The sequence below is a fragment of the Clarias gariepinus genome, chromosome 19 (genome assembly GCF_024256425.1).
Source record: "Clarias gariepinus isolate MV-2021 ecotype Netherlands chromosome 19, CGAR_prim_01v2, whole genome shotgun sequence".
Taxonomy (NCBI): Eukaryota; Metazoa; Chordata; class Actinopteri; order Siluriformes; family Clariidae; genus Clarias; species Clarias gariepinus.
The window spans coordinates 6,564,368-6,590,869 of NC_071118.1; the positions used below are offsets into that span (position 1 = coordinate 6,564,368).

The 26,502-nt window shown below is 37.6% G+C and overlaps 2 protein-coding genes across 2 annotated transcripts; one reads left to right on the top strand and one right to left on the bottom strand.

Annotated features, from left to right (window-relative positions):
- Nucleotides 1-1,713: 1,713 nt before the first annotated feature.
- Nucleotides 1,714-8,671, top strand: bbs1 (Bardet-Biedl syndrome 1). Its single transcript, XM_053478357.1, has 17 exons — nt 1,714-1,933; nt 2,327-2,403; nt 2,536-2,570; nt 3,498-3,770; nt 4,193-4,239; nt 4,330-4,368; nt 4,492-4,564; nt 4,810-4,941; nt 5,028-5,134; nt 5,271-5,391; nt 5,482-5,640; nt 6,059-6,128; nt 6,686-6,844; nt 6,971-7,104; nt 7,925-8,059; nt 8,166-8,252; nt 8,330-8,671. The coding sequence occupies exons 1-17, from the start codon at nt 1,818-1,820 to the stop codon at nt 8,414-8,416; spliced, it is 1,851 nt and encodes a 616-aa protein (XP_053334332.1). The 5' UTR covers nt 1,714-1,817; the 3' UTR covers nt 8,417-8,671.
- A 527-nt stretch (nt 8,672-9,198) lies between these two features.
- Nucleotides 9,199-26,315, bottom strand: si:dkeyp-50d11.2 (calpain-1 catalytic subunit). Its single transcript, XM_053478358.1, has 22 exons — nt 26,189-26,315; nt 25,454-25,722; nt 25,226-25,295; nt 24,003-24,121; nt 22,224-22,357; nt 20,273-20,441; nt 20,102-20,185; nt 19,944-20,029; nt 19,750-19,824; nt 16,512-16,672; nt 16,214-16,374; nt 14,485-14,496; nt 14,077-14,288; nt 12,870-12,909; nt 11,670-11,735; nt 11,528-11,585; nt 10,956-11,020; nt 10,786-10,854; nt 10,568-10,646; nt 10,362-10,478; nt 9,359-9,417; nt 9,199-9,272 (listed from the first exon to the last, which is right to left on the bottom strand). Exons 2-22 carry the CDS (start codon nt 25,703-25,705, stop codon nt 9,246-9,248), a joined length of 2,115 nt encoding a protein of 704 aa, XP_053334333.1. The 5' UTR covers nt 25,706-25,722; nt 26,189-26,315; the 3' UTR covers nt 9,199-9,245.
- Nucleotides 26,316-26,502: the final 187 nt, after the last annotated feature.

Genomic DNA, 26,502 nt, shown 5'->3' on the forward strand with positions numbered 1-26,502 from the left:
TTTAACGATGAAGGAGTAGTTTATGGCTATAAATTGTACAATGTTTATAACATTATAACAAAAAGTTGATTAATGCTGTTACATTTTGGACTAGCATCATGACTAAATGAGACACAACTGTTCAAGGGGTGAACAAAGGAGCTTTTTTTGTTGTTTGTTGAGTTTTCATAAATTTAATTTAGTAAAGTAAATAAAATATTAAGAAGTCTATACAATTTTATAAAAGGTCTCCCCTCCCTAACCACATATAATTGAATCAATGTGGATTGCACAAATCAAACTCTGAAAGTAACTTCACTCATCATTTTTTCAGTGTGGAAGACAATAACCCAAGATAGTCCAAAAGCTACATTAATAAAATTTTATAGAATTTCTGAATAAGCCAGCACAGTTAATGTAGTGGTTAGTACAGTGGCTTGGTCCTCCAGTGGGAAAGGTTTAAGTACCACATCAGGTCTGTGTGTGTGTGTTAAGTTCTCCCTGTACATGTTCTCCCCATGCCTGGTGGGTTTCCTCAGGGTGTTTCAGTTTCCTCTCAAAGTCCAGAGACAGACAAAGTATGTTATGTTTCAAAATTGCCCGTAGTGTGGTGCAATGTAACCTGAATCCCTTTGGATAGGCTCCATGCCTCTTGTGATCCAGTACAGGATAAGCAGTAGAGAGAATGAATAACTTCTGAATAAAAAAATGAATTACAAATGTATCAAGTTACTTTAGTTACAGTAATTCCAAAATTTTGTATTTTTGTAATTGTAAGGTTTACAAATGACATTCAGAAAACACACTATAGCACTTAAAGAACATTCTAACAAATAATATAATCTATTTAGTATTACAAATTTTTCCTTTTTTTACTGAAATACTTTTCTGTGTTTAGAACACAGCAGTCTTCCAGTTTCTGTCTATAAAATGGGGTTTTTCATGATTAAGCACATGAGACAGTTAACTCAATGTTAATGTGGGCTTAATGACTACCAGAATAGTTCAAGTAGAGCAAAAAAATATTTACAAAAAGCTGTATTGCTTAATGCATGGGTTCTCTAACAATGTTAACAACTTTAAAAGTGTTGCCAATCGGTTAAGTCTCTTGACTAAAGGGTCAGGGATTTGAGCCCCAGTACTGACAAGCTGCCACTCTTGGGCCTTGAAGCAAGGCGCCTAACTGTGTTTGCTCAAGAGATGACACATCATGGCTGACCCTGAAGTTTCCTAAGAAGTTGAGATTAGGGAAAAAATAATTTCACTGTGCTGTAAAGAATTAAGGCTTTTTGTGTTTTATTATATTCGTTAGGCAGATTTATTCATTTTGTGTCAATGTTTAAATTAGGCTTTTTTTTAAAAATAAGCTAGACATTTAAAAACCATAAGAGTTTAATAATAATACAATTATTATTATTATTATTATTATTAATATTATTATTATTATTCATAATAATAATACAGCAAGATGAGAGAAATTAAATTATCATTAAATTTGTATAAATATTATTCTGTCAAATCTTTTATTTTTGGGGGGATTTACATTGACACCAGGTGCTGCTCCTGTAACTCTGCTCCTTAAACCATTGCGCATTTTTTTGAAAATGTGTTTTTGTTTTGAAAAAAAAAAATCTGGTCAGTTATGCACATGACATAATGGCGCTGACCAAATACGGTATGCGGCGCATGCGCAAACCCGTGCGCTGCGCATGCGAGTTTAAGCTAAACGAATGCAAGCGCATGCAACTCTTTTCGTTACACCACTCAAGCGCCGCCCTTGCCGTTACTATGGAAACGTAGAAAGCCGATCTAAGGATTACAGACATGCTTTTAGCTTAATGCTGGTTACTGTATATTGTATTAGAGACAGCACCTTTTTGGAAACTCCTACAGCACAGCTAGCGGTTAAAATGAAAGCTAGCATGTCGTCAGGTCCCATGGAGATGAAAGACAGGTTAGTAGTTGGTTAGCTGTTTTGCTAATCAAGACTGCATCCTAGATTACACCGCTAGTTGGCTAGCTCGACTAGCATTTTTTACTAAGAGTAGTTTGTTTACTTAGTTCGATAAGCATACGTTATGTGGACAGGTATATGGCAGGAATAGCTGTTTAATCTAATGAACTGGATTAAGTGTTTGATTACCAGTTTTGTTGCTGAACCTTCAAATTATAGCTGTAAACTGAAGTAAAAATCACTTTCCTTCAAGTGCCCTGTTTAATTCATTTATCTCTATTCAGATTGCCAGTTAGCAAACCTTTAACAGGTTAATAATCTTGTGGTGCTGTGCAAATTCATCCAATATTCATGTGTTGAGGGAAAGTCGCTCTTTTCCTGTTTTTCTTCTAGTGCCATGTCCAGTTCCAAATGGCTTGATGCACACTATGATCCGGTTGCCAATTTATACACTTTTTCTTCATGCATCAGTAAGTTTACATTATTTCTGAATGATTCAGTAATTATTAATTCCATTGTAGAATCCATGCTTCACTTAAACGCGTAATACAACCGTTAAAATGAAAAACAAAACGTGATTATATATTGTACATACTTTTCAGCTCTGGCAGACCTGCATGGAGATGGTGAGAACAAGGTGAGGTTTTGTCTTAATTAATTTTCATGTGCACGGCCCAAAATATACAGTATGTTTGTATTATTTGTACCTACTCAGTAACCACATTCATTAGGCTTAACTTGTGATGAAACTTTTGTGAATGTAATCGTAAAAGTGATTGACATTTGCAGAAGAATTTAAGCACAGTACTGTGATTGGACTCTTCGAATTGTGCAAAGATTTTAAAGAAGGCTGTACGTTTCTGAAAAACAATCTCGGTTTTGCTTGGACCCTTTAAAATCATTTATGTGAACATCCAGCGAGTGGAATACCTGATCTTTGAAAATCAACAAATAAATTTTGGAAACTTGCGGAAAATACACATCTGTTTGTGTAAACTGTACACCAACATTCATTCACCATACCACTTACACATTACAGGAACTCGGCTGAAAGTTATTGCCACATCGCCCGTACAATCCTGACCTCACTCCAAGTTGTTGAGTGCATTAGTGTAGCAGGGGATTATATAGAGAAATTAAGGGAGTTGTTACTCTCATAACGTTGCTCTGTTACTCTGTTATATGATCAAAAGTCACAGTTTGATTTGAACACTCGTAGTTTAATATTAGTTTTATATAATCAGCATCTTCTTTGGTATAAAAACTCATACATTTATATGTGATTATCCGATCATGTGGCTGCAGCATGGTTTATAAAATCATGCAGATACAACTCAAGAGCTTCAGGTAATGTTCACGCCTGACATCAAAATGGGGGGAAAATCTTAGTGACGCTGAAAGTGACCACTTCATATTAGTTGGTGGCAGACAGGGAAGTTTAAATATTTCAGAAATTCTAATTCTGTGGGAAGCCTGTAAACTCCACCATCTGATTCACATTTATTATACACAGGCTTATTTTTCTTATTTTATTTTGATATTTATGTGCGTCCATGCATGATAGCTGGTGGTGGGTGATCTGGGCACAGGAGTATGCAACATGAAGCTGAAGGTGTATCGTGGCACTGGGCTGCTCAGTGAGAATACTCTGCTGGACTTACCCACCGGTCTGGTGTCTTTCCTCATGGACCAACATGAGCCTCGTACCCCAGCTATCGCTGTAGCCTCGGGCCCCTTCATCTACATCTACAAGAACCTGCGGCCCTATTTCAAGTTCACGCTGCCCACCCTGGAAGTCAACCCTCTGGAGCAGGATGTGTGGAATCAGGCCAGAGGGGTAAGTGAGGCTTCCATGACTCCTCATCTGTCTAGCTGTGTAAAACAGGGGAAGCTTTGCAGAAGAAAATTGCTCCCTGATTGTTATTAGTTAAATGAATAAATTAGTTGTTTTGTGTCCTACTTTTGTGTGGTCTCGACTTATGTAAAAATATATATTAAAATACACAAAAGCACAATTTCATGTATATCATGTACTGTAACAATACTCTATATAGCCAGAAAAACAGTATGTGGACACCATTGGGATAAACCGTAAAGCAGACTCTCTCAGGTGTCCACAAACCTTTGGCTATACCTTATGGAGAGGACTTTATAGGAATATAAATGTATATGATTTTGTGAAGATTTTTTGCCTGATTCAGTGTAGCATTTGTTTGCGTGTGTTTTAACATCTTTTTATTTTCTGCATTGTCTCCTAAGGATATGATTGACCCAATGACCCTGAAAGAAATGTTAGAGAGTATAAGGTAAGTCGTGTGACTGCACAAGATTTACACTCATAAAAGACAGAGGCATGCTTGTGAAAAATGCTAAAGCATTTCTCTTCTGGTTTTTAGAGATAAGGCTGATATCCCCCTAACAGTCAGATCATTACGGTAACACACAAACATCTGTTTCACAAAGTGTTTTTTTCTTTTAACTGCCTATAGATATTTAACTGTTTTGCCATGTGATCTAAGGCACTTTGAATTTACCTTTAATATTGCATCATATTTTAGGTTTCTCATGCTTGAACCTCAGGAAATGGAGTCTTATGTTAACCTCCACAAAGACCAGCCCATACGCAGACAGGTGACCAGACTTGTCTTACTTACAAATGCATGCACTCTTGTGCATATACAGTAAATATAGACATTAATCCTTATTTTACCAGGTTTAATCAAGTCCTAGATAACCTATAAATAAATTTGCCTAGAATTCATGAAAATGTTGTATGTACCCAAAACCTTTAATTTGTTTTGAATTGTCTTAGATTTGATTGTATAAACCTTTGATGAACAAGCGCCACTGTGTGTAATGTTTTTGTCTGTGCTTAGACGGTGATTACGTGCATAGGGACACTGAAGAAGAACATGGCGGATGATGATGCAGTCAGCTGTCTGGTTATCGGCACCGAAAGCCAAGAAGTTTATATTCTGGACCCTGAAGCTTTCACCATTCTTTCAAAGGTGGTTTCAGTAATTGATTTTTATTACATAAGTATTTTCAAGGTGTTGGTGCAATAAAAAAATTAAAAAAATCTCTGCTTCTGTAGATGTCCCTTCCCAGTGTCCCTACACTCATGGATGTGACTGGTCAGTACGACATAGAGTTCAGAATCATTGTAGCCTGTCGCAATGGGAACATCTATATATTGCGCAGGTATGTGAGCAACCAACCAGTTCTCAAACATACCAGCGTTGTTCATGTGCAGTGATAGATTATATCGGAACTGAATAAACTAGAAGTTATTTTGTCAAACTGATCACATCTCGCATTGAATATGTGTTTGTTGCAGGGACTCGCAGAAGCCCAAGTATTGTATTGAGCTATCGTCTCATCCAGTTGGGCTGGTCAGGATGGGAAAGAATGTGGTGGTGGGCTGCGCTCAGGAGACTATGCAGAGTTTCACTCAGAAGGTCTCAGAATCTCACCTAAACACACATTTTGGTAGATTTATTCTTTCTAACAATCTAAAAAATCTAACTTTTTTGTTTTATTTTGTGAAGGGGAAGAAGCTGTGGACGACTTACCTGCCTGCTCCAGTCACCACTATGGCCCTTCTGGACCTGCCCACACGGGGCTTCCAGGCCATGCTGGTGGCCCTGGCCAACTGTGAGGTCCATGTGTACCGGGACAAGAATGTTGTCAGCACCATCAAAACACCGGTAAAATATATAGGGCTTTAGTGAACTCTAAGATAGCTGTACATTGTATAGTATAGAAGGTATAGTAAGTGAAAAGGGCTTATTTAACTCCATTTATTATAAGCACAATATTTTGTCCTAAAATGTTTTAAACAATATAAATGCACGTAGTAAGGTATTGAATGGGCACCCCAGCATTTCGTATCCATATAAATGCTTCCTGATTTCTTGTGCTGTTGAAACCAAAAAGTATTACAACCTTCTTACTGACCTTCGGGCAAAAAAAAATCATCTGTCCTCCATCATTTACCAGATTGCATTAGACAACATTGTCACCCTGTTAAATTTTGGCACGCTTTTGTCTTTTCATCTTTCAATAAGCCAAACCAAATTCACTTATACACAAATAACTTTTGCGTATTCAATCTTTCTGTCACAGGACGTGGTGACCAGCATTTGTTTTGGCCGTTATGGTCGTGAAGACGGCACTCTTATAATGACTACCAAAGGTACTTCTAAAAAGTTGTTCTATTTGCAGCTACTGTATGTTTACTACTCATGAGATTGGGAAAAACAACTGTACAGTATGGCCATAAGAAAACAACCTGTTAGTGGGACTTAATGTAGGATTTGATTTGTTAGGTAGCATAAAGATTGGACTTTGGAACAATTCTGATAACAAAAATTTTGATTAACCCTAAACCAGAGCAATATGTGTGTCAGGGTAAGAAGGGTAAGTATCTTCCATGCATAGTGCTTACTATACAAGCCTCTGCAGGCAGTGTTATGATCTAAGGCTGCTTCAGTTGGTCAGATCTAGGCTCACACAACATTATGTGGAGATAAAATGAAGTCAGCTGACGACCTGCATGTACTCAATGACCAGAACATCACATGTATTCACACTGTATTACGTACATTACTTTCTGGTTATGTTGGGTAAATTCCATGAAGTAAGTCACATGTAAGTGTATAGTGTGTAAGTGTATATGGATAGGATAGAGGATTTAACTTTATCTACTGCACTTTTCTACTGCTTTAAACGAATTTTTGTTGTATTTTGTAGGAGGGGGTCTCATCATTAAGATCCTGAAGAGGACAGCTGTATTTGATGACAGAGACTCCATTTCTGGTCCTCCGTTAGCCCAGAGCATCCGACTTAATGTGCCCAAGAAAACCAAGCTTTATGTGGACCAGACCATGAGAGAAAGAGAGAATGCTGTGGGTATGTACCCAAACCCAAAGAACATGCAGCAACCACACAGTTATTAGAAACTGTTGATCATCCTGTCATAATTCTCTGTAATGCACTATATGTCTGGAATGACACTGTCTGCGGATTTTTGTTTAGCTATGCACAGAGCCTTCCAAATGGACCTGAGCAGGCTGCGACTAGCTGCAGCCAGGGCCTATGTCAAAGCACTTGAGTCCAGCATGACTCCTATCTCAGCCAGCCTGACGGAACCTCTAAAGATGAATGCAGTGGTAAGTTTAAACATGTTCCTGGTGGCCATTTTCAGTTACAAGTGGACACTTCTTTATCCTCATCTTTATTTAAAAGAGCAGTGGGCAAATTTGAAAAACACTAAAGTAAGACATTTGTAAATAATATCTACAACTTTTGTTGTGGTTGGTTCCATATGTGTAATTATATAGTTTTAAAGTAGAAAGTGTGTCCAAACCTTTGACTTGTACTATATCAATCTGCAGTATCATGACTTGCATTATTTTATTTCTCATCAACCATTTGGTAAGCACTGATGATCAGGAAGTTGTTCTCATCTGGATTTGAATGTTTCATCATAAGATAAAAGAGATCAGTCAGAAGAGCTTTGTATTGATTTGCTGTGATTCATCACTCTAAAGGGTCAAGTGAACTTAATCCATGGCAGCACAATGCTTTTCACTGTATAATTAAGTCTGTGTTTTTTTTCTTCAGTTCGTCATGCTTTTATATTTTTGTCTTTTTAAATGACATTCGTTTGCTCGATATGCCTAGCCACTGTACCCTTTAAACTGAAGACACAGAACATTAAAAAAAGACCTTAATATTGAACATTAAACAGCGAACTGAACAGAACACTGAGCTTCTTACAAATTAAACCCATTAAAAAAAAGACAAACAATTTGATAAATCGACTAATTTAACAAACAAAACAAGCCAGAGGCTGCCTGTAATCAACTGTGCTCTGACCCCGAACTACCAACAAAGCTGGGATATTCAAATAATAAAGAATTTCACTGTGCATTAATATACAGTATATGTGATGAATGAAGGCTGAACTCACTGAACTGATATTTTTAGGTTCAAGGCTTAGGCCCATCATTTAAACTAACTCTGAACATCCAGAACACAGCATCATGCCGGCCTGTAATGAACCTCGCCGTTAGTTTCCTTTACGATGAGAAATTGTACAGCATGAGGACAGCTTTTTTTAAGGTAAAAAATGATTATTATTTTTCTTTTGCTCAAATTTCTCTTAAGTATTGTGTAACGAATTGCATGAGTATGAATTGAGTCATGCTATATTGTGTTGTGTCTGTAGATCCCCCTACTAGTTCCAGGGCTGAATTACCCCATTGACACCTTCGTGGAGTGTCTGAGTGATAAAGGGATTTCAGACATCATCAAAGTGAGATTTTATCAAATGTTTTATATGTCTTTTTATAAAAACAGCCATGTCCAATATGAAATGCTGATTTTCTGCAGGTGTTTGTGTTGAGAGAAGGGAAGAGCACCCCGCTCCTCACCGCACACATTAACATGCCTGTGAGTGAAGGACTGGCACTCAGCTAGGAGACAAAGACAAGATGGCTGAATGAGAGCATCGCTGTGTACATGTAGAGGCAGGGCTTAGCCATTATGCCACTGAGACTGAAGAGCTGCTCACTGCAGGGGATCAGAGAAGCTTGTGCTGACCGTAGAAGCTGAACTTTAGGTCGAATCATAAAGAGGAGTTTTTATGTGATTGCTGCAATCACAGGTGTTTTTATTGTAAAAGGACACATAGTTTGGTGTGTGTGTGGTTTTGTGTATGTGTACATACAATTGTTTTTTGCAGTTAAGGTGTTTCTCCTTTCTGGCACTTACTACACCTCAGTCATAATAACATTCCACCTCATCCCCCAACCACTCCACCCCCACACCATACTGTTTACCATGAATAATGTAAAGTAATCGAAGTCTACATTATTTATTATTTCTAAGAATTTTGTTATGCTTTATTTTAAGTATTGCGGTCATATTTAAAGAAGTAAATTGAGTGAAATTAAATACTTTTTTGTTTTCTGCCAGATGTACTGTAAACATTTATTTTATTTTTGTAAATATGCCTTGGTAAAAATAGACTATACAAAGAAAGAAAATACTTTACTGTGTTTTATTACTTCAGATAAATAGTTTTTATACAGTGAAAGACAAAAATGCATCATAAATGTTATAAATCTAGGTTTGCTTAGTTAAAAATTAATGCAGATGAGGCAAGATTTTCACAGAACAATCGGTTCAAGTTAAGGCAGCTCAAGGCACAAGCATTGCATAATACTGGCAGCAACTGCCTGAAGATTTTAAAACACAAACTTGCCTGGCATGCTTACGATTTATGTACAGTGAAAAAGAAATGATTCTATGTAAACATGGTAAGGGAGATCCACTGAAAGAAAAGAGAAAGAGAAAATATGTAAGTTTTGTGTGATGATTGTGTTATAACTTAATTTTTTTTTAAACAAGTGGACTAACCTGGGAGAAATTGAAGGAAACCACTCCGTCTTCATCTGAGTCCATGGATTTGAATGTCTCTGTTGGGAGAAAATAAAGCAGGGTGAAAAACAAATCAACAGAAGGTTAAGATGTTACATATATTTTATCTTTTTTTTCTTGATCTTTGTCCCTGCCACATTTGGATCTGGTACAGGTTTTTACACTGGATGCCCTTTTTGTAGACACCCTTTCACTTTCTAACCAGACATAGGGTTAGCAACACATGTGGTGGTGGGACGGTAACGGGTCTTGCCCAAGGAACCAACAGTGGTGACCCAGCAGTGACAGGGCACGAACTCCTGACCCAATTTTAATTGTCAACCACCTGAGTCACCACGACCCATATTTCAGCTTATATGTAATAAAATAGGAAAATTTTTAAATATCAATATTTTGTTCCTGGATGCATGGATACATTCTGACGTATGAACAATATCTAAACAAATTTAGAATTATATTACATCACAGCAGACTTAAATGCTTAAATATAATTAATCACAAGATGTGAATTAGTTTTTTAAATTTTATATTTGTATGGGAGATCATCAATATACTGAATTTTTCTATGAGCACCTGCTAATTTAGCATTTTTGCATGGAGTATTTTGTTTCAGCACTTTTTACAGTAAAGCTATACCTTTACAGTTGTACTGTACTGTACTGGCATTACACAACACTGAATGTAATCATAAATGGATAAAAAGTACAATATGTTGTTTTTTAATAAATAAATGAATCATTGTTTTTAGGCAGACTTAATTTATCCTATTGATTTGTTTGTGCTGAAAAAAGGATGTCACTCACAATACAGCACAATTCTGACTCCTATGTAGATTTATGAAAAACACAGAAAGCTTTGTGGTAGTACTGGCATCACAGGGCTGCATCAGTGATTACTTTCCTGTAACAGCAGCTCCCCATTATGTTTTATTCTTTACGTCAGATGTACAGCATGTATGAGATTTCTTTACATAACCACTTACTGAACATGCTCTCCAGGCGGATGAGACAAGTCACAAAGCTGTCAAAGTCCACATTCATGTCCGGCTTGGCATAACGCAAGATTATTAACTGGAAGATGTAGTTAGTCAGCTTGAAACCTGACAAATAAAACAGGCATTTAAACACTTTTATTTATTTTTCAATATTCATAACTATCATGCAATTCTCTATAATGAGTTATGAGTACCTGCCGATTCTATTGCCAGGCGCATTTCATAGGCATTCATGGTGCCTGATTTGTCCAAGTCAAATTCTCTAAACACAGCCTAATATTTTTAGTCATTAATATATTATAGTCATATAAAAAAGAAGAAGAGAAGAAAAAAGTGAATAGGTGCATTTACAGTGCAGGATGGAAAATATGTCTGAGTTACAATATCATACAAGGAATAAAAGAATACTAACAAGATATCGCTTGATCTTCTCCCAAAGCACATGGAAATCTATTAAACCCAACTTTCCTTTGCCTGTTGTCTGCACAGGCCATGTCAAGGATATGTGTAAAATCTCTTCACTTCATTTCGACTGGAAACAAATATAAAAACATGCTCAGTTGATGAAAAGTGAAAGGATACATCCAGGAGATTAATCATGCTCCTGCAGGATTCCTTCTCAAAGCCATCCGTCTTGATGTCCTTATCTATAAAGAAAAGAAGCTTCACTCAGTTATTTGCTTCCAAATTCGAAGATTAATCTAATATGGATTTCCTAAAATAAAAATAATCTAATATAGACCACCTAATTACACTTATCAGCCATAACATTCACGCAATTATATACAAGTAAACTTCATCCATCCATCCACCTAGAAACCTCTGTGGTTTAACTAGGGCATATGGAGGACAATGATGATCATTTTATTCTCATCTTGTACAACCGTGGTGTCACCTCTGGTCAACATTTACAAACTAGGGGCAATTTGGGAACGCCAATTAGCCTGATCTGCACGTCTTTGGACTGTGGGAGGAAACCCAGAGGAAACCCACCAAGCATGGGGAGAACATGTAAACTCCATGCACACAGACCAGACGTGGGAATCGAACCCAGGACCTGGAGGTGCAATGCGACAGTGTTAACCATTATGCCACTATGCTGATTGGTGTAAATTTCATTTCTGGATATGTAACACACACTTTCACTTGCTCACGTTTGCTTATGACGCGGTTGAGAATCATCTGCAGCTTCGGTATATCGATTTCCATTTCCTGCAGGCCAAGAGAGGACTATATTTAAAAGGGCATACTGTATAATGTGTCAGTAAATACATGACTCAACTTTTCTTTCCTCACCTTTCCAGCCAGTTTGATGAAAAGAGATTTGAATCCTTCGTCAATCTCACTCTCCTGTAGTACAATCTACAGTAGTCAAAAGTAGTGGTTAATAATCATATAGCCATTTTTATTTTGACTTCAATATTTCAAAGCCACCTTGCACAGAACAGATCAAAATTGTGAAAAAATGGACATAAAAATATATTCATAATACAGTATGACTATGACTATATCCTAAAGAGCGATATACTGTACATTAATCTAAAAACTTCAATGTCTCTTAATGAATGTTTAGAGGCAATACCAGAAAATGTTCTACCAATTAGGGAGGTGATCAACATCCATCCATCCACTGTCTATACCACTCATGCTATCATGGGGGCCTGGAGGCTATTCAAGGGAACAAGGTGGGTACACACACACACACACACACACACACTCAATCACACACAACAGGCAATATGGGAACTTAAATAAGTCTACACTACATGTCACACAAGGGTTTTAAGAGGACAATTTGCGCTCTTATTATCTTGATTTGATTACCGCAACGCTCTTTATGTTGGGATAAACCAGTCGTCCCTTGCTCGCCTCCAGGTTATGCAAAATGCAGCATCTTGTCATTTAACGGGCACTCACAGGCGTGAACACAACACATCTGTTCTTCGTTCTCTCCACTGGCTCCCAATGTATTTTAGATTTTTGGCATTATTATTTGTTTTTAAGCTGTTAAATGGACTTATTTGACCAATCACTTTACTATTCAAAATCGAGACAGACACTTAAGGGCTTCTGCTGCCCCAGGTCAAGGTGCACGCATTAGGATGATTGGGCATTTGCCATGATTGCACAAAAATTGTGGAACTTACTTCCAACAGATATACGGTTAATAACAGACCTCGCCAAGACACACTTGTTTACTCTTGCATATTATTCCCACTAGAGCACGGTCTTTTTAACTGCGGAATAGATTTTATTCTTAATGTTTTATTGCCTACTGTATGTTTCAAACAGGTTTTACACGAGATGCCCTTTCTGATGCACCTCTCCCATTTTATCTGGGCTTGAGACCGGCACTGCATTCAGTGCTATATAAATTTTATTTGATTTAATTTGATTTGATGTCTTTGGACTGTGAAAGGGGACCAGAGTATGCAGAGAAAACTTACCAATCACAGGAAGAATGGTAGCATGGAAGGAAAAAAAATGTTCACTTACCTCCTCTGGTAAATCTGCAGAAAGCTCATCATCAAGTTCCCTTTAAAAACAGAAAGTGCCGTTTACATTTTTTTTCTCATTGTTTATAAGAGAAATACTGTAAATGTTCTTCTTTGCAAACATTGGACCTTACACAAATTTACACAAGATATAAGTTATTATTTAAGCTCTGAAAATACAGTTAGTTCTCAAACATGTTAGAGCTCCTGAGTTTAACACATACTGTAACACTCACTAATATAATACTTGCTTTAGTTGCTTTAGAATAAATACTCTGTATTGACAAAAGTACTGCATTTGGCCAAACAAGTTAACTACTGAATTCAGGTGTTTTAATTAGAAGGTTGTATCCCTAGTGAAAAGCAATCTTAATGCTTCTGCATACCAAGACATCTTGGACAATGCTACTGTATGCTTCCAACACTTTGGGGAAGACGCTTTTCTATTCCAACATGGCTGTCCCCCAGTGCACAAAGCAAGGACTATAGAGACATGGTTTGGTGAGTTCGGTGTGGAAGAACTTGACTGGCCCCAACACAGAGCCCTGTGACCATCCCATCAAGCACCTTAGGGATGAACTGAAACAGAGATTGCGAGCCAGTCGTTTTTTCGTCAAACATCAGTGTCTGACCTCAAATGGACTACAGAATGATTGGGCACGAATCCCCACAGAACCACTTTAAAATGTTGTGAACAACCTTCCAAGAAGAGTGGAAGCTGTTCTAGCTGCAAAAGGGAGACCAACTCTATATTGAAGTACAGTATATGTATTTGGATATAATCTCACTGCAGGTCAGGTCAAATATGTTATAGTAACTGCAACATTTTATATAAACTACTGTATATTGATTATTTTGTCAGTTTTAAATAGCTCATTTATTTCAATTGCAACCATACTTTCAATTCCAATATTGTCAAATGGGGCTATTTCATAATAATGACTTGAAGGAATGCAACGAGAACAAATCAATAAATAAAGACAAATAAGCCTAGCTTTTTAATAAAAAAAAAAAAAACCTATATCCTATATAACAGCAGGAAGAGTCAGTGTGTGTCTGTGTCTTTTGTGGAAAAATTTACTTTACATAATTTCCCTAAATGTTTGATCAATGAGGCCCATAGTCACAGTTAATGTCCGACTCCCCTCCGACTCCCCATATAAGCTCATATTTTCAATACAGCAGAAACGAAAAATTTAATCACTCACTCAGAATCTGTGGCTTTTTCCGAGAAAACCCTCAAAACAAAATCTCCCTCCTTGTGTGGTTCGAAGGTGGAAGGAACAATGATGTACTCCCCTGCAGGCAGACAGAAGCGTGAGCTCACCTCCCGAAGATTTATAAAGAGCTCGGAGCGAGCGCTGGATGTGTGCTTGAGGAAGAAGTCACGCTTCAAATGCACACCTGTGCTGCCCAGAAACTGGCAAGGACAAACAATTATTCTGTTTTCTCATGCGAATGAATTCCTTATTTTTTTAATATGCTAGAGTAACGCTTAAACCAGAGATTTGCACCAAAAAATAACAGGCACTTACCTGGCGGCATTCGGAATAGCTCATGTATTACTTAAGATCAGACATAATTTTATTATTGTTAGATGAGGCTTAAACGCATACCTCTTTGGGAACCTGGAAATGATTTAAAAGTTAAAAATTAGTAAGTTAATAAACATAAAAAGGACACAAAACAAAAAAAAAATCTATTTATCTAATCTTCAGTGAAACAAGCACAGATGTAAAGAGTGGGTGAAAAGTAACTAGGAATTGGTAATAGAGTCCATATTTCAAATAGACATTTATTGAAACAGATTGTACTTGTACTTTATTTCATAGGAAAATGAAAGCTAATTTTGATGTTGGCACCGGTGACATCAACCAGTTTCCTAAAAAGGCCGGGGATGGAAAAATGGCCGTCTTCTGAAGGAAGTTGATTGGGATTTTGCTAAGAACCTCCTATATCCATCCAGTGTGCAAGGCTTTGTCAGGTACACCTCCTCTCACATGAAGTAAGATCTGGAGTTCTTGGAGGCCATTCAAGAAGTCTACATCATCCCAATCAACAACCTGGAAAATCCTGGTCTAATCTATAGCCATTAAATATTGCCTAGTTATGATCACCCACCCTGTACTACATCTGCATATACAGTACAGGATTAAACCAGAGACATAGAAGCTATTGGGAAGCAACACTACACAATGCTGTACCGTGTCAACATGCTGGACTATAAGATCATTAACTGAGCTTAAAAGGGTTTAGGCTATACATAAAGTGTTGCTTTTACTTATAAGAAATTCCTTATGTTTCTGGATCAAAGCATATAACATCACATCATAAGTGTAATATAGTGTTGTGCTTGTTACTAATAAAAGTAATATATTACTTTTTCTTATTTCTGTTCTATAACAAGAATGTGTGGCCTATATTATTATATAACTATTACTTGTTACTATTAAAAGGAATGCATAACTGTTGCATTAAATAAGTATAGTTTGTCACTTGACATAATGAGATTTACTCACACAAGTAAACCCAGAAAAATAAATCAAGATCTAAAGATGGTTCTGTAAATTTTGGTTTAGTGTTTGCCAAAGTTTTGTAAATCTAATTTGTCATCGGACATAGCTTCCGTCATTCATAATTAGTTTTAAGAATTCCATTTTCATGGATCTTTCAAAGGAACTTCGACCTTCCACTTGTAATTAGTAAATACAAATGTGAAGGAAAACAACAAAAAAAATACAACAGCGCTTATCACATGTGACGATATCACCATAGAGTAAATGTAGTATGCTTAGATACCTTAATATTATGGTTAAGATTAGGGTGTGTATTATAGAGTGATTCTGATTATTCTGTACTGTATGTAAAACGAAACAGTCGTTTTTTTAACAATTTGTGCTCGGCGTCAAAATGCATTGATAAAAACTTGATAAAAGCATATAATATAGTTATTATTGTATTATAATAACATTACTATACTGAAAAAATTAACAATTAAAAATAGTGTATTACTGTAAGTTAACGTGTTAAGACCCATCACTGAGTATACTGTAAATAGGCCTAGTCTTTATTTCTAATTTGTGTTAGAACTAGTGATGGGAATCAACAGGGACATATCGTTATACTGTACTTAATAAAGTTCTTCTTATCAATACCACAGGAAACAATTCTGTGATAAGAACATACTGTAGATTGTCTGACTAAAAACTTATTAGAATTTTTTTACTTGAACTATGATCCTCTATAGCTAAAGTTGGGCAACTCTAGAACTAAGCATCATTCTTCTAGCCTAGACCTAATCTTTCGTAACGTTATATTACAATATCAGAATTTATTGTTTCTTACCTCATAAATGGCATATCCAATCGTTTCCATGTCTTTTCCCTCTCGTCGTAACAGCCGCCGATCCTTTTGCATGAGGGCCACCAGAAAACTGCAGCCATCTTGACCTTCAGTGTCGGGGTCCTTGAGCACAATTTTATATTGGGGGTTGATCCAAAAAGTTGCTGCATACATAATAAAATATGTAACGTAGACCATTATCCAAGGGCTGAATTCTCTATGATTTGGAATCTTTATATAACAAGTAATTAAAGAATGCAGATAAACTAAAATTATTCGACATAATGAAAAGGGTTAGTACATGGGTAGTTCCTGCAGCCTCCAGCCGTGCTGCCTCTCCGCCACTCTCCTGGGTACAAGGACGAATTCCACTTCTTCACCTCCCTGCTGTGTAGCGCATCTGCTGTCAGATTACAGATCTCCAACCTGCTGAACTCCCTCATAAAATCATTAAATGACATCCTGTTGTGTGTGGAAAAGGAAGAGAAAGTTATGTAAATAAAAATTATGAAGACTGAAAAAGCCACTTTGTTATACAAACCCGATTCCAAAAAAGTTGGGACATTGTACAAATTCTGAATAAAAACAGAATGCAATGATGTGGAAGTTTCAAATTTTTATATTTTATAACATAGATGACATATCAAAAGTTCAAACTGAGAAAATGTATAATTTTAAGGAAAAAATAAGTTGATTTTAAATTTCATGGCACCTCAAAAAAAGTTGGGACAAGGCCATGTTTACCACTGTGTGGAATCCCCTCTTCTTTTTATAACAGTCTGCAAACATCTGGGGCCTGAGGAGACAAGTTGCTCAAGTTTAGGAATAGGAATGTTTCCCTATTCTTGTCTAATACAGGCTTTTAGTTGTTCAACTGTCTTTATGATGCGCCAAACGTTTTCTATGGGTAAAAGATCTGGACTGCAGGCTGGCCATTTCAGTACCCGGGTCCTTCTCCTACGCAGCCATGATATTGTAATTGATGCAGTATGTGGTCTGGCATTGTCATGTTGGAAAATGCAAGGTCTTCCCTGAAAGAGACGACATCTGGATGGAAGCATATGTTGTTCTAGAACTTGGATATACCTTTCAGCATTGATGGTGCATTTCCAGATGTGTAAGCTGCCCATGCCACATGCACTCATGCATTAGAGATGCAGGCTTCTGAACTGAGCGCTGATAACAACTTGGGTTGTCCTTGTCCTCTTTAATCCGGATGACATGGCGTCCCAGTTTTCCCAAAAAGAACTTCAAATTTTGAGTAGCATTCCTGTATGCGATGCAGTGCCGCCTAAGGGCCCGAAGATCACGGGCATCCAGTATTCCAATATTTTTGCCGCAGCATTGGGGGAATTGGTGATCCTCTGCCCATCTTGACTTCTGAGAGACACTGCCACTCTGAGAGGTTATTTTTTTTACCCAACTATGTTGCCAATTGACCTAATAAGTTGCAAATTGATCCTCCAACTGATTCTTATATGTACATTTACCTTTTCCGGCCTCTTATTGCTACCTGTCCCTACTTTTTTGGAATGTGTAGCTCCCATGAAATCCAAAATGAGCCAATATTTGGCATGACATTTCAAAATGTCTCACTTTTAACATTTGATATGTTATCTATATTCTATTCTGAAATAAAATATTCACAATTTGTACAATGTCCCAACTTTTTTGGAATCCGGTTTATATATACAGGGCTTTCTCCTTTATATACTGTAGTAAGTTGTTATAGTAAATAGTGTTTTTGATATAACAACTATAAAGACATAGTTATAATTATTAAACAGTTATAAAAGGAGCTTCCGCTGTCAGTATTTTTTTTAAACAGTTAGTTAATTTTCCTCTATGGGGAGGTGTTCAGGACAGATGACTTTATTCTTTCTTAGGTTTCTCAATATTATGACAAGCTGCATTTTTTTTCAAAGAGAAAAAAAGAGAGGAAAATACAGAAAGGCCTTACAGAGCCTTGCAAAAGTATTCATACATGAATTTTTTCCCATTTTGTCACATTACAACTACAAACGTAAATGTATTTTATTGGGATTTTATGTGATAAACCAACACAAAGTGGCACATAATTGTGAAGTGGAAGAAAAATAATAAATGATTAAAATAAAAATGTAAAAATAAAAATGTGAAAAATGTGCCCTCTTTACTCCGATACCCCAACCTTTAAGCCAGTGGTACCAATAGCCTTTAGAAGTCATCTAATTAGTACATAGAGTCCAGTAATTTAATCTCAGTATGAATAGAGCTCTTCTTTGAAGCCCTCAGATGTTTGTTAGAGAACATTACAGCATAATGAAGCCCCAAGGTTGTGGAAAAGTTTTAAGCAATGTTAGGTTATTTAAAAAGTAGCCCAAGCTTTGAATATCTCACGGAGCACTGTTCAATCCATCTTCTGAAAGTGTAAATCTTGGCACGGCAACAAACCAACCAAGACATGGGTGTCTACAGTACCTTAACTGCCTTTAATCAGAGAAGCAGCCAAGAGCCCCATGGTAACTCTGGAGGAGCTGCAGAGATCCACAACTCAGGTGGGAGAATCTGTCCACAGGACAACTATTAGTCATGCACTCCACAAATCTAGCCTAAATAAAATGCCTTTATGGAAAAGTGGCAAGAAGAAACAATTGTTAAAGAAAAGCCATAAGAAGTTCAGTTTGCAGTTTGTAACAACCATGTAGAACAGCAAACAGGATTACTAATGGCTTTTTTAAAACAGTTTGTGGTTGTAATGTCACAAAGTGTGGAAAAGCTCAAGGGGTATAAACGTATATACTGTACACTGATCAACCATAACAATAAACCCTTAAAACATTAAGCCAAATATTGTGTAGCCACCAAAACATCTCATGCCTTCACAAGACCTCTGAAGGTGTAATGTGGTGTCTGGCACCAGGATGTCAGAGCCTCTGTGCTGTAAGTTTCACAACTGAGCCTCCATGGATCAAACTTGTTTGTCTGGTGCATTTTATGGATACTCGATTTGATTGAGATCTGGGGAAATTAGAGGCCAGATCAACAAACTTGTACTATTTACCCGCTAAGCCCCATACACAGCAATCTGTGATGCATTTAGTGTTCTGATACTCCCCCCCTGTTGCTGCATTGGCTTTTCTGAACCGGGCTGGCTGGCCTTTGGTCTCTCCTGGAATAGATACGACTTAACATAACATTGTCACCGGTTTTCTGTTATACCTTATATAATTGATAATCACTGTTAATGTTATTTGGTTTTGTATGGTTGATCGGTGTATATTTTATGTGATAAAACTGACTTGTCTCATGGTCTTGTCTCATGGACATTTCTCAACATAACTATAAATAGATAAAAAGCATGTAGTATTTTTCTTTTTCTTTTCCTGTAATACCATTGCCTGTCATATTTTATTCCCTACCTAGTAATTTAATATTTTTCTAAGAGTGTAATGGTGGGTGAAATATGTATAAGGTATTTGCCAACAAAAGCAGCTATTTGTACTTTAAGTCGACAATGCATTAATTTATTATAGCATCATTAAAAACTGATACTGCACCAGAACTCCCCATCTTCACGGCAGTTATGCAGACGTGCTCTTACGGAAGGGTCAATCCCATTCCACTCCTTGGAACTAAATGGGACAAAGAATTAATAACATCCTTATCTATTTTCTCTTGCTCCAGATTTGCAAAAAATATATTTCACTGCCCTTCATGGATCATTATGTATTAATTTATTCTGCAGTCTCACTTATCACTCCAGGCTCCAGTCCATTCCACTTCTCCCCAGGGGTTCCTGATGCGAAGCAACTTTACAAGGTTTCCTTTAAATTCCACCTACCCAAAAGGAGTTCAGAGTTAAGTCACCAATACAAGTTGTTTATTCTAGCCAAAAATGTCCTTACTTACCTCCTCCACTCCTGTAACAGAATAAGCATGGCCTTTCACCAGCTTTTTGAAGGTGACTGCCTCCATGTCAAAGAAACCTGTGACCTAAAAGTAGGAATGCCTTTAGAAATCTTATGTGTACTCTTTATGTAAATTAATAAATATATATAGTACATTACTGTATATACTCACATCTATGGAGCAGCCCATTAGAGATCCTCTTTCTACAGCTCTTTGGATGATGCTGAAGAGGTTGGCTGGAGCTTTCTTTAGTTCATACATTTCTGTAACACCACCAGTAAAATCCTCAAACCCCTCAGAGGTGCAGCCTCCAGAAAGCGCCTCGTAACAGCCATTTAATCTGTCAGTCACGTACACAAATTTATTACGCTTACAGTGGGGTAAAAGTATTTCCTCAGCCACCAATTGTGCAAGTTCTTCCACTTAAAAAGATGAGAGGGGCCTGTAATTTTCATCATGGGTATACCTTAACTATGAGAGACAAAATAATTTGTAATCACATTGTAGGATTTTTTAAGAATTGATTTGCAAATTATTGTGGAAAATAAGTATTTGGTCAATAACTAAATTTCATCTCAAAACTTTGTTATATACCCTTTATTGACAATGACAGAGGTCAAACGTTTTCTGTAAGTCTTCACAAGGTTTTCACAAACTGTTGCTGGTATTTTGGCCCATTCCTGTTGATGTTTTGAAGCTGTCGCTGGGCAACATGGACTTTCAACCACCCCTAAAAATTTTCTATGGAGTTGAGATCTAGAGACCTTAAAATCTCCAGGACCTTGAAATGCTTCTTACGAAGCCACTCCTTCGTTGCCCAGGCGGTGTGTTTGGGATCATTGTCATGCTGAAAGACCCAGCCACATTTCATCTTCAATGCCTTTGCTGATGAAAGGAGTTTTTCACTCAAAATCTCACGATACATGGCCCCATTCATTCTTTCCTTTACACGGAAGAGTTGTCCTGGTCCCTTTGCAGAAAAACAGCCCCTTTTTGGTTCTATTAAAAAGTTCTATTTTGGTTTCATCTGACCATATGACATTCTCCCAATCCTCTTCTGGATCATCCACATGCTCTCTAGCAAACATCAGACAGGCCTGGACATGTACTGGCTTAAGCAGGGGGACACGTCTGGCACTGCAGGATTTGAGTCCCTGCCAGCGCAGTGTGTTACTGATGGTAGCTTTAGTTACTTTGGTCCCAGCTTTCTGCAGGTCATTTACTAAGTCCCTTCCGTGTGGTTCTGGGATTTTTGCTCACAGTTCTTGTGATCTTTTTGACCCCACAGGGTGAGATCTTGCATGGAGCCCCAGATCAAGGGAGATTATCAGTGGTCTTGTATGTCTTCCATTTTCTAATAATCGCCCCCACAGTTGATTTCTGCACACCAAGCTGCTTACCTGTTGCAGATTCAGTCTTCCCAGCCTGGTGCAGGTCTACAATTTTGTTTCTGGTGTCCTTTGACAGCTCTTTGGTCTTGGCCATAGTGGAGTTTGGAGTGCGACTGAGGTTGTGGACAGGTGTCTTTTATACTGATAATAGATGCCATTAATACAGGTAACGAGTGGAGGACAAAAGAGGCTTTTAAAGAAGAAGTAACAGGTCTGTGAGAGCCAGGAATCTTGCTTGTTTGTAGGTGATCAAATTCTTTAAAAATCCTACAATGTGATTTTCTGAATTTTTTTTCTTATTTTGTCTGTTATAGTTGAGGTATACCTATATGATCAAAATTACAGGCCTCTATCATCTTTTTAAGTGGGAAAGAACTTGCACAATTGATAGCTGACTAAATACTTTTTTGCCCCTCTGTATAGTCCACTGTAATTCGAACACTTTATCCCTGGTCATTCATGCAATTATATAATATAATTAGCAGGCTCACCGAAACTGTATCGCTAATAATTAGGGACAATCTAGCAAATTTCTGCGAGCCTGTGTCTAGTGTAGATTTAGATTTCTGCTTTGGGGCAACATGAGTGGAGCCCAATAGAGTCTTCTGCTAAATCTACTTAAGCATTAATGTGCTGTGCATTCGGTGAAGCTTTTCTTCTCATTGTGGTTGTAAATGGTGGTTTTTGTGTCTACGGTAGTGAAGGTTAAAATGATGCCAAACCCCTCTTACTTGGCATATGCCTTCTCTACTAGTGCACTCCAGAACTCCGCCCCTTCAGCTGAGTGGACAAACAGAAGCTTCCCATCTCTTACCGGCAACCGGTCATCAATCACTACATCCACCCATTCCCCAAACTGCCAAAACTGCAACAAAGATGTGAAAAACACTGAAACAGTACTGTATATCGAGTCGATCAGAACACTTAAGACTAATATTAAGTTGACATTTTAATGACAGGTTTAAAATTTATAAATCACTGCATGGATAAACCATGAACAGTCATGTATGAGGCATACAACATACTGTATTGCATATTGCTTCTGTCAGGTAGAAGGTAAACTTTATCACTATACAGTTACTTAATTATTGTACTAAAACATGTTTTTATATTTATCTAAACTTTTTTGAACTTTTACAATTTTACTCACTGGATTAAAAAGGCTATTTTCTTCACATTACTTTTTTAAATGCAAATTAAATATATGACCCAAATGGCTTCCCATAATCGGAGTGCGGTTACCCGGCTGTTTGCGATATTGGCGCATTTAGGGCTGATAATAAAATGATTAAATAAAACATCACCAGGTGTGTTAAAGGGTAAGTTTCATCAGAAAAAGCTTCTAGATGGAAGTTGTGTGCTAAAGTTGTATGCTTAAGCTACCTTCAAGGGGTACTATTCATACAAAAATACATTAGATGTAAGCAGTGGGAGTGGTGGCTCAGCGCCTAAGACTCTGAGTTCAAGCCCCGCTGTACTGCACACTACCCAGCCGCTCTTATTCAACAGATTTTAATTTAACATTTGTTAAATGTTAAGGTTTGTAATATTCTAAAACAACATAATCTGTTTCCTCTAAACAGTTTGTCAAATGCATTTCTTTTTTTTCTCTGCATGTTTATAATACAAGTAAAGCTGAGTATTTTTAAATTGGGATTAATCGTGATTAGTCACAAACCATGTTTATATTAAATATATGTAATAACATGTTGGGCGCTAGAGGAGATAAGTAGGTTCCCATGATTATTTGTAGATCAGTGTCTGGTTATATTCATACCACATGAATATTGGGTCAATAACCCCTAACCAAATTGTACAGTACTGAAATATTTAGAATAGATTCTGTCCAGACAGTCTTGCGCATAAGTTCACTGGGATGCTGTGACAATTTTTCACAGCAATATTATACACATCACAGCTTGCATGTGACTGCAGGGTCTGTAGTTCCAGAAAATGTCAGACAAGATGATTTTTACAAACAGCTAAGTATAACATTAGCAATGCAACATTACTCCCTAATTAAAAAATCATCCAGAACTGTCAGTCAAACATAGCAGACCGTCATAGAAAACTCTTAGTCTGCTTTGCTTTCTTCAACAACTGCTGATCCCAACACGATTGGCTTTGGAACAAGTCTTAGTGAACAATCCATGCTGTTTAATTCAGATGACTGAGTCTAAACAGTTTGGGGCCACAGACTCATGCATGTTGTTGGAATTTGACAAGAGGGAGCAAGCTCTGCCCTACCCTTCGTGAGTTGTAGGCAATTGGGTATCTGTTTTCCCCATAAATACTCCATGTAAATATAGCTAACAGTCAGGGGGTTGAATTGCTGTATATGCAAGTCTGTCTGCTGAATGCTGCTCTGGGGGATGGGAAGGAAAAGGCCATGCAGGAAAACAGCATTCTAGCCGTGATGTTAGCAGATGAACCAAAAACAATAGCATTTTCACATTAGTAAAAGAGATTGTGTTTACATTGTCGTGATGTGACGAATTGTGACATGATACCTGGAAGTGAAATATTCCAGCATATTGCTGATGGAAGCTCTGCCCATGAGGTACCACACGGCGCAGCAGTGGCTCGTTCAGAGTAAGACACGCAATGGCTGCCAGCAGCCAACAGTCCCCTGGTTCAGAAAGAAGTAATTAGCAGCATACGAAAATATTAAAGAAATATTTTTGTCTAATGTTACATAAACAAAATGTTACCCTATTTTCCTCCCCACTTTGGTCACTTGCCAATTCCCAGTCCCCAGCAAGCTATCCCCTACAGCTACCAACCAAGAAGGATCAAGGCTAACACATCCATCCTGCCTCTGAGACATGTTAAGCTTGTCAACTGCATCTTTTAGAAGAACTTGTGCTTATGCTCAAGTCTTAGGGCAAAGTAATACGTTTGGAGAAATTTTCCTTCTTTTGTATATATTGTATGAGATCACAAATGCCTATGATTTACAGTACTAGAGTGATTATGATTGACAGGTAGGAGAAAATGCTAACCCTCCATCCCAGAGCCAGGGGCGAACATTGCTCTGGTTATTCCAGGATTCACACTTGCAAGAGGATCAGGATAACACTTCTGTTCACTCAGATTCAGGAGTCGAACAAATATTTTTAATATTTCTTTCCCAGAAATTAGCTCTACTCCCATAGATCTGCTCAGCTTTGATTGTTTCTGTTAAAAGAAAACTTACATGCCAGAGTTTCAATAAAATAACTGTGCTAATCGAGCTGGAAAAAGCAGTTTTTATTGCTATTGCAGTACACTTTACAGACAGCAGAGCTTTAGAAATTACGCCATCCGTCCATCCATCCACCCATCCAACTAGGAACCTCTGTAGTCCAATTAGGGACTGTGAAGGCCAATGGTGACCGTTGTATTTATTCCCATTATTAGAACCGTGGTAGGACCTCTGGTCAACATTCACACGTGCGTTTACACAGTACTGGTAATATGGGAATGCCAGTTGACTTAATCTGCATGTCTTTGTACTGTGGGAGGAAAACCAGAGTACCAGGAGGAAACCCACCAAACATGGGAAACAAACCCGGACCCTGGATGTGCAAGATGACAGTGCTAACCACTAAGCTACTATGCCGCCATGTAAATAACACTCATACATTTTTGACTCTTTTAATTTCTGACTTATTTTATTCTTCCAATTATTTCAAATAATATTGTTAGGCTAAAACAAGCCCTTTACGTCCCTTCTACAGGTGCAGTGTTGTACCTAGAGCTCCTTGGCAGATGTCCGTGCGAGTGGCTCCATCTACAATGAAGTGTGGATCGGTACAGAACTCCTGGAGTGCACAGAGAAGACCTAGGGTTCAGATAGGGCACAGAAGTGACTGGAATATCTATGAGATTTGTAGGTGTTTGGATGCAAACTGTGACCGATGGTAACAAAGCCTTCACAGGTAAGCAGCTTCTGGGAGGCTTCCATTCTACAGACTCTCACCGTGGGTCTCATCCAGCGCACTCCTTTTGTTTTGGCAGTGCCAGGTGCCAGCTCCTTGAATCCCAGTGAGGAAGGTTGGGCTGGGAAGGTCTCGTCTTCATATAAACAGCCACTTTGATGACATCTGGCACGGAGTGATTCAAAGTCTTGGCCAAGGAACTTCAGAGCATTATCGTTTTGTCCAAGACCTTCATTGCGGTCCCACTCGCTCCTCAGTCGAGCAGCCACTCCAGTGGCATATATCAGCTCCATTGGTCAGTAGCTATTCACTTTGAAAATGCATAATGAAAATTGATAAGAGATCCAGAAATGTAATGTTGAACTATAATTTAAACTTTGATATAAGTAAGCAAATTATTATTATCAATAATAAAAAGCATATAATGTAATGCATAACCCCTAAATGATTTCCTCTTCTTTTGTGGGTATCACATTTATTTGGACTGAGGCCAAGATGAATTAAAAAATTTAGAAATATATATTTGAGAGTTAAAAGAAGAAGTGGATTTTAAATCCGATCTTAAATCAAAAACTTCAAATTTCAAAGCACTTGTGTGAGCCAATCTGAATAAGAGCGTCTGCCAAATGCCAAAATGTAAATGTATATTTGGAGACAGATATGTAGATGAAATGTTATTTCCAGTACATAAGACATCAGTGGTCATTCTCTAAAAAATTACAGCCAAAATTATCTATCAGACATACTGAACACTGGTTAAATAGAAAGATGCCTACCTTTAGATCCCTAGTTCTGATATCCTCAATAACTCTCTCCGGTTCACATTAAAGATCTTGGTTATTGCTTATATTTAATCAAGTTAGTTTATTTTCTGTGCTGCCAGAGCTCTCCCAAATGCCAAGCCCGCCGCTGTGTCCTGTGCCAACAGTGCTAAACACACACACACACACACACACACACACAAGCCTGAGATAGGTGCTGGGTTGCCAGATTTGGGTAACTGCTTTCCTCCCAGGCATGTTTAAATCCTCTTAATTTAGTTTTAATTGAAGTTGCAGTTCTGTTTTCTATAGTCCATTATTATGAGGGA

Coding starts and splice junctions, on each gene's coding strand:
- bbs1 (XM_053478357.1), top strand. CDS start 1,818: ATGCTGGTTACTGTATATTGTATTAGAGACAGCACCTTTTTGGAAACT. Junction 5,641..6,058: donor TCAGCACCATCAAAACACCG/GTAAAATATATA, acceptor TTTCTGTCACAG/GACGTGGTGACCAGCATTTG. Junction 6,129..6,685: donor TCTTATAATGACTACCAAAG/GTACTTCTAAAA, acceptor TGTATTTTGTAG/GAGGGGGTCTCATCATTAAG.
- si:dkeyp-50d11.2 (XM_053478358.1), bottom strand. CDS start 25,705: ATGGAGCTGATATATGCCACTGGAGTGGCTGCTCGACTGAGGAGCGAG. Junction 12,910..14,076: donor GAAAAAGCCACAGATTCTGA/GTGAGTGATTAA, acceptor CTGTTTTTAAAG/GGAACTTGATGATGAGCTTT. Junction 11,021..11,527: donor CAACCGCGTCATAAGCAAAC/GTGAGCAAGTGA, acceptor TTTTCTTTATAG/ATAAGGACATCAAGACGGAT.